Source organism: Leptosomus discolor, chromosome 2 (genome assembly GCF_034619465.1).
Source record: "Leptosomus discolor isolate bLepDis1 chromosome 2, bLepDis1.hap2, whole genome shotgun sequence".
NCBI classification, from domain to species: domain Eukaryota; kingdom Metazoa; phylum Chordata; class Aves; order Leptosomiformes; family Leptosomidae; genus Leptosomus; species Leptosomus discolor.
In genome coordinates, this window is record NC_141392.1 from 12,274,001 (window position 1) to 12,285,000 (window position 11,000).

The 11,000-nt window shown below is 43.2% G+C and overlaps 1 protein-coding gene across 2 annotated transcripts in view; it reads left to right on the forward strand.

Annotated features, from left to right (window-relative positions):
• Positions 1-1,696: 1,696 nt before the first annotated feature.
• PROX1 (prospero homeobox 1) overlaps positions 1,697-11,000 on the forward strand; it is a 36,395-nt gene continuing 27,091 nt past the window's right edge. For both annotated transcript variants that reach the window (XM_086460669.1, XM_009959314.2), the window contains exons 1-2: positions 1,697-3,418; positions 9,975-10,082. In XM_086460669.1, coding sequence (XP_086316795.1) covers positions 1,697-3,418; positions 9,975-10,082 — 1,830 coding nt within the window. The remainder of the gene's footprint in view (positions 3,419-9,974; positions 10,083-11,000) is intronic.

An 11,000-nucleotide genomic window follows, 5' to 3' on the forward strand; every position in this document is an offset into this window, starting at 1 on the left:
TGAGCAAAGGCTGCAGAATAAACATGATGTTTCTAAGTATGAAAAGCTTTTTTTATTTTCATCGTGGTTGCAAACTAAGCATTGACTACTGTCTTGATTTTACAGATTATTTCATGCTGAAATTATGCCTATTTGCATGGATAGTCATTCTTTAAAACTAGCCACAGATGCAGTCCTAGGGAGCACGTAGATGTTTTTACAGGTGAACCGAAAGAGATGGGAGCAATTCCAAAAAGTCTGCATGCTGCCTTTGGCAATATACCCTGTTATTGTGAAGATTGTGCTCTGTTAAGCAAATGTAAAGTTTAATATTAGATAAGCGTCGCATGAAAAATATTTTAATTTTTCTCAGTGTTAAATTTTAAGAAACAGGAAAGAGTGTCTAGTGCTTTACATGCAATGTGAGTTTAGCATCACTAGTTAATAAGTCACAAATTATGTCAAGAGGCTTTTACAAAATGCAAGGAAGTGTGTTATCTTTTTATGCTGTGTTCCTGGGAAACAATGAGAGTTTGTATAAAGAGAAGGTATCTTCCTTTCTCACGCAGCTGATTGATGTTATTTCTTTCATCTTTCCATATTTTTTCTCATCTTTTCTGCATGTTGCAGGAAATAAGATTCTGTGTATTCAAAACATTACATGTAAGAAGGGCTTCACTGGGCATTTGAGATATTGTTTTTGGAGATTTTTCTAAAGCAGAGAGATGTGACGCTGAACATGCCTCATTTCTGCTATGCAAAAAATTTAACATGTATTTTAGTGTACAAAATACAGAATCTTCAGCCTTTGGTAGCGGGGCTAGCTTGGAGAATCTAAGTTAAGAGAAGGGAAGGAATGTATGGGGAATTCAAAACACTGTCGTGGCTAGTTACTGGCACATAGAAGGCTGTGTTAACGAACTACGTTTTGGCCTTTATTTGATCACATCTCTGTAAATATTGTAATTCCGACCATAAAATATTTTAATACATTTTTGCTTTGCTGAATAAATGTTTCCCTAATGATTTAAGAGAGGGTTTTTTTTCCCCCAGTGTAAGCCTAAGTGCATCTATGGTTTCTTTACCTTTCACATACACATATACTATCCTACCTACAATTACGTGAAAGTTGTTTTGACCTTCGAATGTTTATTTACCAGTTTTATCTCTCTTTAAAAAGCAAAACTACAATTATGGTTTTTACATCGCAATTGAATTTTTTTTTAATCCAAATTTTATACAATTTCTTGTTTTAACAATAAATCTTAAATAAGGAGTACTTTCATCTTCTTTTGTAACATGTATCTCAATGCCCTAAATTTAATCAATTGGTTGTCAGAGGCTGTGTTCTTCTAATCTACTCTTTCTTCTGAAGATAAACAGTATCATTTTAGGCATTTGTGCAAGAGAATCATATTACTGGTGCTTAAGCAGTTTTTGCTTTTTTAAATCTTAATCCATCTTAAACCAGTGGAGCAGAAATATTTAAAAATGTTTCATTTCAAGCAGAGTGCATAATAAATTGCAATAATTGTAATGTGCCATAAATCCCAGAGCCTATGCATTTTGCATTTTATTCAGGATTGAGGTCAGGAAATTTGGAGAAATTTAAAGAAAATGATTCATCAGTCCTTTTGTTCTGTTGGCCAGGGTCCCAGGATTCTTGAGCTGAGCCCAGCTGACAAGCTTTTGAAGATGGCACAATAACAGTCCAGTGATGCCTGACCATGACAGCACAGCCCTCTTAAGCAGGCAAACCAAGAGAAGAAGAGTTGACATTGGAGTGAAAAGGACGGTAGGGACAGCATCTGCATTTTTTGCAAAGGCAAGAGCAACGTTTTTTAGTGCCATGAATCCCCAAGGTTCAGAGCAGGATGTTGAGTATTCAGTGGTGCAGCATGCAGATGGGGAAAAGTCAAATGTACTCCGCAAGCTGCTGAAGAGGGCGAACTCATATGAAGATGCCATGATGCCTTTTCCAGGAGCAACCATAATTTCCCAGCTGTTGAAAAATAACATGAACAAAAATGGTGGCACGGAGCCCAGTTTCCAAGCCAGCGGTCTCTCTAGTACAGGCTCAGAAGTACATCAGGAGGATGTATGCAGCAACTCTTCAAGAGACAGCCCCCAAGAGTGTCTTTCCCCTTTTGGCAGGCCGACTATGAGCCAGTTTGATGTGGATCGGTTATGTGACGAGCACCTGAGAGCTAAACGCGCCCGGGTTGAGAATATAATTCGGGGTATGAGCCATTCCCCCAGCGTGGCATTAAGGGGCAATGAAAATGAAAGAGAAATAGCTCCACAGTCCGTGAGTCCCCGAGAAAGTTACAGAGAAAACAAACGCAAGCAAAAGCTGCCGCAACAGCAGCAGCAGAGTTTCCAGCAGCTGGTTTCAGCGAGGAAAGAGCAGAAGCGAGAGGAGCGCAGACAGCTGAAGCAGCAGCTGGAGGACATGCAGAAGCAGCTGCGCCAGCTGCAGGAGAAGTTCTACCAGATCTACGACAGCACCGACTCCGAAAATGATGAAGATGGCAACCTGTCTGAAGACAGCATGCGTTCCGAAACCATGGATGCGAGGGCCGGCGACTCCGTTGGCAGGTCAGACAACGAGATGTGCGAGCTGGACCCAGGGCAGTTCATCGATCGGGCACGGGCCCTCATCCGAGAGCAGGAGATCGCAGAGAACAAGCCAAAAAGAGAAGGTCCCAAGGAGAAGGAGCAAGGGCCGAATGCCTTCCACCCCGAAGGCAAACACTTGGCTGAGACGCTGAAGCAGGAGCTCAACACCGCCATGTCGCAAGTTGTGGACACGGTGGTCAAGGTTTTCTCGTCCAAGCCCTCCCGCCAGCTTCCTCAGGTCTTCCCTCCTCTCCAGATCCCGCAGGCGAGGTTCGCCGTCAACGGGGAGAACCACAACTTCCATACGGCCAACCAGCGCCTGCAGTGCTTTGGGGACGTCATCATTCCCAACCCCCTCGACACCTTCGGCAGTGTCCCCATGCCTGGCGCCACTGACCAAACCGAGGCGCTGCCCCTCGTCGTCCGTAAAAACTCCTCCGACCAATCCGCCTCGGCCCCACCGGCCGGCGGCCACCACGCCTCCCTGCACCAGTCCCCGCTCTCGGCCACTGCTGGCTTCTCCACCTCCTCCTTCCGCCACCCCTTCCCACTGCCCCTCATGGCCTACCCCTTCCAGAGCCCCCTGGGCGCCCCGTCGGCCTCCTTTCCGGGGAAAGAGCGTGCATCCCCCGAATCCCTCGACCTGACCCGGGAGACCACCAGCCTGAGGACCAAGATGTCGTCGCACCACATGAACCACCACCCCTGCTCACCAGCCCACCCCCCCAGCGCCGCTGAGGGCCTGTCCTTGTCCCTCATAAAGTCCGAGTGCGGCGACCTGCAAGACATGTCCGAAATCTCGCCCTATTCGGGAAGTGCAATATCCTTTTCGAAAGGCGAGCCATAACCCGCCGTTAGCTGGTGGGAGAGGACGAGGGGCCGTGCCCGTGCCCCGGGACTTCCGCTGGGCGCTGCGGAAGCGGGGCGCTCATGGGGGAGCGGGTGGGGGGCTTGGCGAGGCCAAATAAAATGCTAGGTGTTGACTGACAGCACTCCTTCAGCAATGGTGTTCGCATAAAAAAGCCACCGGCCCTCCCCCAGCCTTTTAGACTGTCCCGTGGGGTCAGGAAGCCCACGACCCGGGTGCCAATGGGTTCCCCTGGGCCAGCAGATCCTTCCCCAGGCAGGGAGGTGATCGAGGGGGCATCACCCTCGTCCGAAAACCATTCAAGCCATGGCCGCCTCCTTTCCCTCCCCTGCCAGGCCAACGTGTGACCCATGTTAATGGTGTCGTGGCTGGGGCTTGCAGAGAGCCACGGTCCGGTCGTCCGTGAGCCTTCAGCTCTCAAGTGCATAAGGGAAACGAAGCACAAAAGACACAGGTACTGATATATTCAGGCTGCATCAAGTTCTTTCCCCCACCCAGAGGTCTGTTCTTCAGCCCTTGTGCAGCTGCCTGCTATGCATGATTAACCTCTGTTCAGCCATACACAGAAATCTTTTGTCCTAACATACACAAAGCAAATTATTTTGGAAAGCTAGAGAGAACAATTAAATATAAAACTTCAGCTGTATTAAATTTACAGGACACTTCCCCTGCTTAAAAAAAAAAAAGAAAGATAATAAAATCTCTCTTTTTAGCTCAATAGCAGGCTTTAGTTAGGGGAAAAAATCCATCTCTGCCTTTATTTAGGCATATCGAGACATAGTAGGGATTTTTTTTTTTTTTTTTTTTCCTGGAAACTAGTACTAGATTATTTTTTTTTCTTTTTTAGTAATAACACTTCCCACTCCTTCCATCTTTTCCCTTAATGTGCTTTTTGGTCAAAAGATTTTTTTTCCAAGTACAGTTGTATTAAAAGTGAATAAAATACCATGTCTGCCCAACGCTAAAATTGAGGATATTGCATGAAGAGTAGGTGGACTTTTTTTCCCAGCTCCAGCATAAGGCAACAGCACAAGCACAGAGCCTTAGATGCAGCTAATTTCATTCTCAAGTTGATGAAAGTGATCTTGACTGCGTAACTCTGCCCCTCCCTGAGTAATGGTAGCGATGCTGAGGAACTTGTCCCTTTTCAAGGTTTATCATGTGAAGGCAGATGCCCAAGGTTGTATCCCGTCACTGGGTATCTTCTAGGTGATTAGTAACTGTGGTGGTTTTAGATTAATTTAACCACATTTTCTGTAGATGTGCTAAATCCTCAGGAGGGTGGTGGCAGGGCTCGAGACCTGCTGGTTACCTGGACTTCCCATCCTTCCCATGGGCTCCACTGGGACCAAGGCAAGCACTGCAGGTCCAGGGCCCATCACCCCCAGTCTTCAATCTAACTTAAGTGAAGTCTGAGGCAAGAATTGCTGCTGCTGTCTGACCTGCAGCAATAGTCCCATTTCTATAGGAGGAAATGTTCCCAGTTTGAAAGGACCTTCCTTAGCTGTTGGTGTTTTCGAGAGCCAGCTGGTAGCGGACGTGATGTTTGAGGGCCCTCTTGCCCAAAAGGGGATCTCTCTGCTGCATGGGTAGCAGGGAAGTCTTCACCATGTACATTGTATGGCAAAACAGAGGTGTCGGTCTAAACCCAGCATCACTCGCAGTTACTGCCAGTTACTTTTGGAGATCCAAACTGAAAATCTCTCCTGCATATTGAAATGCAAACTGCGATGCTTGGAAAGCAGAACTGAGGTCAACAGGAATGGCAGCCGAGGGCAAGACTCAGGCCAGAGCAATTAAGTAATTTCTACCAAACAGTACAGTGGCATACTAATTGTTTTGGTATAAAAGTAGTTCTCCCATCCTGGGAGAGGAGTGAGCAGAGGTGAAAAATGCCAAGTGTGTGAATTAGGAGTAGTCCTAGAGCTGCACTTGATCCTCTCCACCCACAGAGCATCTCTCCCTCCCCTCTGCCGTCTCTCCCCCTTTCTCCTGCTCTTTCTCACTAGCAGTCGCCAACAGAGCTTTGTTGCTTCTGCTGAAACAGGGATGCGAGAGTCCCCCACCGCTCCGAGGCTTAGCCAGGGGAAACGTCAAGTGCTAGAGTAGTTCCCTTCCTCCTTCCTTGCCCCGCTTCTTCCCCTGCCGTTGTGAAAGCCCTCTGACTTTCCCACCTAGATGCTATTGCAGGCTGCAGTTTGATCTGGGTTTAGATACAGACCTGTTGGGACAAGCTGACTTCTTAAATAGCGCTTCTACACAGCGTGTACCCTGGTATACGGCTCAGCTGTGGGGAGGGATGTTTTTTCCTAGCAGTGGCTCGTTTGTCCAGGTAGCTTACAGTTTCCAGGGAAAGGTGCAGTATGGAGGTTGGTTGGTTTGTGGTCGATTCTGTCGTGGCACTTTTATTTTACATGGTTGAATGTGCACCTATAGTGAATATATTTCTTGAGAGAAGCAGATCTTTCTTCCCTGCAGAAAGCAACATCTGTTTACCTGGACAATACAGCCAGGATGAGAACATAAAACTAGCAGATATAGCCAAGTTCAGGTTTTAGTAGTAAGCTAAAACACTGAACTAGCCTGGGTTTTGGGTTTTTTGGGGGGTTTTGTTCTCTTTTTTTTTTGCCTGTAAAATGTATCTGATCATTCTTTGCTGAATTGCAGAAGGAAATGGTTAATGTTTGTGTATGTTGCTAAACAAGATAAGATGCACCTGCAGCATGAATTCCCATCTTGGCCATGAATGCATTCTGTGTCTTTGCAAACTAATCTGTTTAATCAAATATTAAGTTTTATTCAAATTCCAAAAGAAACAGACAGTGAATTGTTTTTTCCGTATGGTCTTCCTTTGTCATGCATCCTCTTTGCATCTCAAGAAAAATAGCCTTGTTCAGTCCCAAAACATTTGCATAGATCAAAATTGAAGCACAACAGTAGTTTGTGTGCTGTTAAGACACCTGTAAAGGTGAAGAAGTTTGGTGTGCTTTCCCGGGCAGGAGGGCTTTAAAACACTGGTGAAACTTTCTAATATTTTATTTATTTTTAAACAGAATTCCAATCCAACTGGAATGAGTTTCACAGTCCCAATATGTGAAAGCTATAATTAGTGAATTACAACATTTTGAAATGAGGAGTTATTACATCTGACTAGAATTAAACTAATTAAACTTTAAAAAAAAATGAGCGATTGTACAGCAAGCTGGGTAACTCCGTGCTGTTGATAAAACCTGGGCGATGAACAAATACTTTCCAGCCAGCCCCTTCTTTGCAGGGTCCTGAAGATGCTCTGAGATACAGCTATTTGGAGCTTTGCTGATTAAAAGCACCTGAGATGTAACTTAAGGAGCAGCTCAGCTTTGCTAGTGCAGATTTTCTACCTGATACATCCTATTCTTACCTCTTTTCCTTCAGCTCGGTGCATGTGTGGGCTAGAAAAGCCTGTTAGAGCATTTGTGGGCGCTCAGGCTGAGAGTAACAGGAGTGAAAGATCATCTCCACTGAAAAACATTTTTGTAAAAGAGGAGCGTTACCTGGGAGGATTGAAGTGTAAATGAGTCAAATGCTGTGCGATGCCACCCCTGTGCTTCTCCAGTTAAAGCACACGAGAGCGTGTATACGTTTCGTTCCCCGTCTCTCGCTTCCTAGTACTTAGCGTTTTGCCTTTTTGCTGCTGCTGCGGTAGGTGAGGCTGCGTTGTGCTGTGTAAATGCACAACGCTGAGACTCTCAGGTTGTTTGAACACCGCTTTAGGTTCAGCTGCAGTACACTGTTCCTCTGATCTTTTATGTTCCTGAGCAGATGTCTTTCATTAATTTATGGATTTATCATCTTTTCTTTCTCTCCTTCCCCCACCCCCCCCCCCCCTTTTTTTTTTTACACCTGGCAGCTGGCTCAAGTTTCAGCAGTTATTGTCTATTTTGCATTACCCATAGAATTGAATGTCATCTGTCTTCACAAAGCTATAGCTAAGAGAATTGAGGCAAGCCACACGAGCTGCTGGGACAGAGCTTGTTTGCGTTCCATTCGGCACCCCTCCTCCCTTTACCTCCTTAATATTTATTTGTGCTCGTTTTCTTTCCTGGCCTTGAATGGGGCTTAGCTCGTGTTCGGTACAGCTGTATGTTTACTGAATCTATTTCATCATGAGTCATTGTGCGTGTGTAAGTATCCTGGAAACAGCTAGTGCTTTCTTGGAAGAACAGTTGCTTTTCAGCCCAAGCACTTAAAAAGGAAATTAAGCAATTGGTCAGTTCAGTTTTTTTTTTTCTTCTGAAATAGCAATGGGTTATCTAATTCTTAGCTCTTAAGTCTGTCATTAACTATTTTTTGCTAGGTTATTACAGATTGTATCTTTTATCACAGTAAAGCGTTAACCTTAGGATCAAGATATACAGATTTGTTGCACATTTGTTATCGCTTTAAGGCTGCCAAGTGCTTAAGAACAAGTATAATTTTAATAAAAAATGGATTTCTGGGAATTTGAGTATCAGAACATCTTTTAATACATGTTTCATTCAATATCAATATCCTCTGGCATTAGAGCAGAAAATATTTAAAAATCCTAAATGCAGAAGGAATCCAAATGCTTAGACAACTGTCTAATATGCTTAAATCCAGCAAATGAGAGCTTTTTTTGAAAGTTTAAGTCCATCTTTGAGCTTGCATTGAAAGAGAATATACACCAAACCCGATATTAACATGTTGTCAGCATCAGAGGAATTGCAAATTAAGGAGACTTAGGATTCTTTTTTTTTTCTTTTACTTATTGGAGTTCCCCTTTGGACCCCCACTTTCCTGAAAGGATCGCATAACAAAATAGATTTCTGGCGTAGAAGTTTTGATTTGTCTAAAACTCTTATCACTAAGCAATAGGTGACAGCTTGCTACTATTATTTCACTTACGTATTTTGACAGATGGCACTGCAGAGTGTAATGCTCTTTTAGACTTCTCTATCAGTCTAATGGAGGTAACTGGAGGTTCTTTCAACTCTTCTCTTGGCACAAGAAGTATGTCAGTCATAAATTATCTTCTTTGTAATCATTAAGCATCTAAAACAAAATGCAAGTTCAGCTGAGCCATTTTCCATGTACTTCCAGATAATAAGAGGTTTTTAAACTAATATTGTCAATGCCTTTTTTTTTTTTTTTTAAATGCTGCATTTTTCCAATCTAAAAGTGAACCTTGTAACTGAAATAAAGGGAGAGGGTTTCAGTAGATTTCACGAATTAGAGAAAAAGGAATTCTGCTGAAAACCCTAGCTAATCATCAGTAGCCTGCTGATAAAAATTAGTCTGGGTTTCCCGTCTCGAGGCCTGGAATGAGATGTTCTGTGCTGACGTGCGCCTGGCTGTAAGGTGGAAGAGGTGCCTTGGCTGCAGCACATCTGTCAACTTGGTTGACCTTCCCCTCACCGTAAGGTGTGAACCGAGTGAAATTTTCAACAATTGTGTTTAGGAGAAACAGTCCTTAGAGAAGCTTCTGGGAAGAACCCTTAATTGACCTTGTGGGGGCCACATTGATTTTCTCCACGTGCATCTTCATTTCTGATAAATTATAAAGCCATTAATTTGCTGAGGAAATGGCAGGGCCAGCCTGCGGCACAGATGTGACCAGAGCCGTCCTAGCACGCAGTACACAAAAGAGAGCCAAGAAGCTGGGAGAAAAATCAGCAAGCCGAGATTGTTATGGTTAGCTTCACATTCCCTTGGGAACTCTTTTAGTTGCTTCTGTTTACAGATCTAAAAGGTAGTGATGTTTCCAGGATAAATAGGCTGCCTTATAGGGTAAGTGGCCATTTATTGATCTGGTAGCCCACATTTATCGATTGGTTAGCCCCAAATACAGCTTCGTTCTCCGAGGAGTTAACTGTGTAAATCAGGAGGCGACAAGTTGGGGGGGGAGTGGGGGGGCGGGGGGGATTGAGTGGCCGAGGGGCTCTGCCTGTTACAAATTTCACTGTGGTTTGCAAGGCAGCCACTGGAGCAAAGCAACAGCAGGATTAGAGAGAGTTACTCCAGATGTTAAAATTTATCGACATGAATGAAACAGGTGAAATGTACTGCCTGTATAAAACATTGCTCAAAATGATAAAGCGCCTCTGATTGTCTTTCATGCATTAGTTTTATTTTGTGCGAGCAGCACAACACTGAAAGAAAAGGAAACTTTAGCTGGAATTGCAAAGGAGAGGGAGAAAAAGCTTGTGATAAGTTTTCTGCGGCACATGCTTCGTGCATTTGTTTCCTTAGCAACAAGTGAACATACATATGGTACACAAGCCGTAAACTCGCAAGATTCCTGAGACCCAGCACCAAAACTGATCAGAAATACAGGGTTTACATGGCCTCACATCCCTTGTTTAGCTATTTTAGAGAAAATTACAGCGCAGCAATTTAAATATTAATATTTTCTCCTGTAGTCTGGGGAACTGTAGAATATTTGAGGGGGCAGTTTCCTAGCTTTGAACATTCTCAAGAAAGGCATTTTCCTTTACTAATTCAATCCTACATGCAGGAAGGCTTGTCACCGAATCACTTGAAAAAGGCCAAGCTCATGTTCTTTTACACCCGGTACCCAAGTTCCAATATGCTGAAAACCTACTTCTCAGACGTAAAGGTAAGAAAATCTCTTTCCTCCTCTCTCTCCTTACTGCATGCTATATTTGCTCATGAAATGGTATTATGTTATCATATTAGAGGTTAATAATATTTCTAGGTACACAAAGGTTACAGCTGACTTTATTCTCGTGTTCTTCCTGTTGAGGTGTACGCTGCTTGTACCCAGATGAGGAAAGCGGATGTTTTTAAATTGAAAATAAAAAATCATTGGCATTTCAGAGCAAAGTAAGAATAATTATTACAGTCAATTAAACAGTTTTCTTTATATATATCCTATTAAAAAAAGGAGATTTCTGTGGTGGTAGAAATGTACTTCCAAGAACATTTTGGAGCAGTTCTCAAGTGCTCCCTTATTGTTTCATTTCAGTTGGTTTCCTCATATTTGTGCTTACATAAGCAGAGTGTAGAATCCCTTTCTTTCTATCAAAAAGAAACAGTACATTGAAATTCTCCATGCAGAAGCTGCTTAAAAACAAAAGTGATGATTGTCTCTTATTTACAACTTAATTTGTTGTTGATGCAGAGTACACTGAGCATAAGGAGGATGAATAAAGTGACAGATTCAGGCCACATTATTCAAATGAGGATATGAAAGCTGTCGACATACAGCTGCATCCTCCCTCATTCTACAGAATATTAGGACCTCCTGATTTTTTTTCTAAAAGTAATTGTTCCTTCACATCAACTTGATTTTGTGTTAATCATCTAAGTTTTTTTTAAAAAAAACATAGATTGGGTTTTAATGATTATAATGGCATACATGGTGTCATTATCTAAGTAACTTTATAAACATTACATTAGCTTAAATTAGTTTGTTACATTCCCCCCCCCCACCCCTTACAAATTACAGAAATCCTTCTTTTAATCACTTTCGGGTTATGTGTTTTTTCGGTCTTAGTGGAAGATTATCCCACAG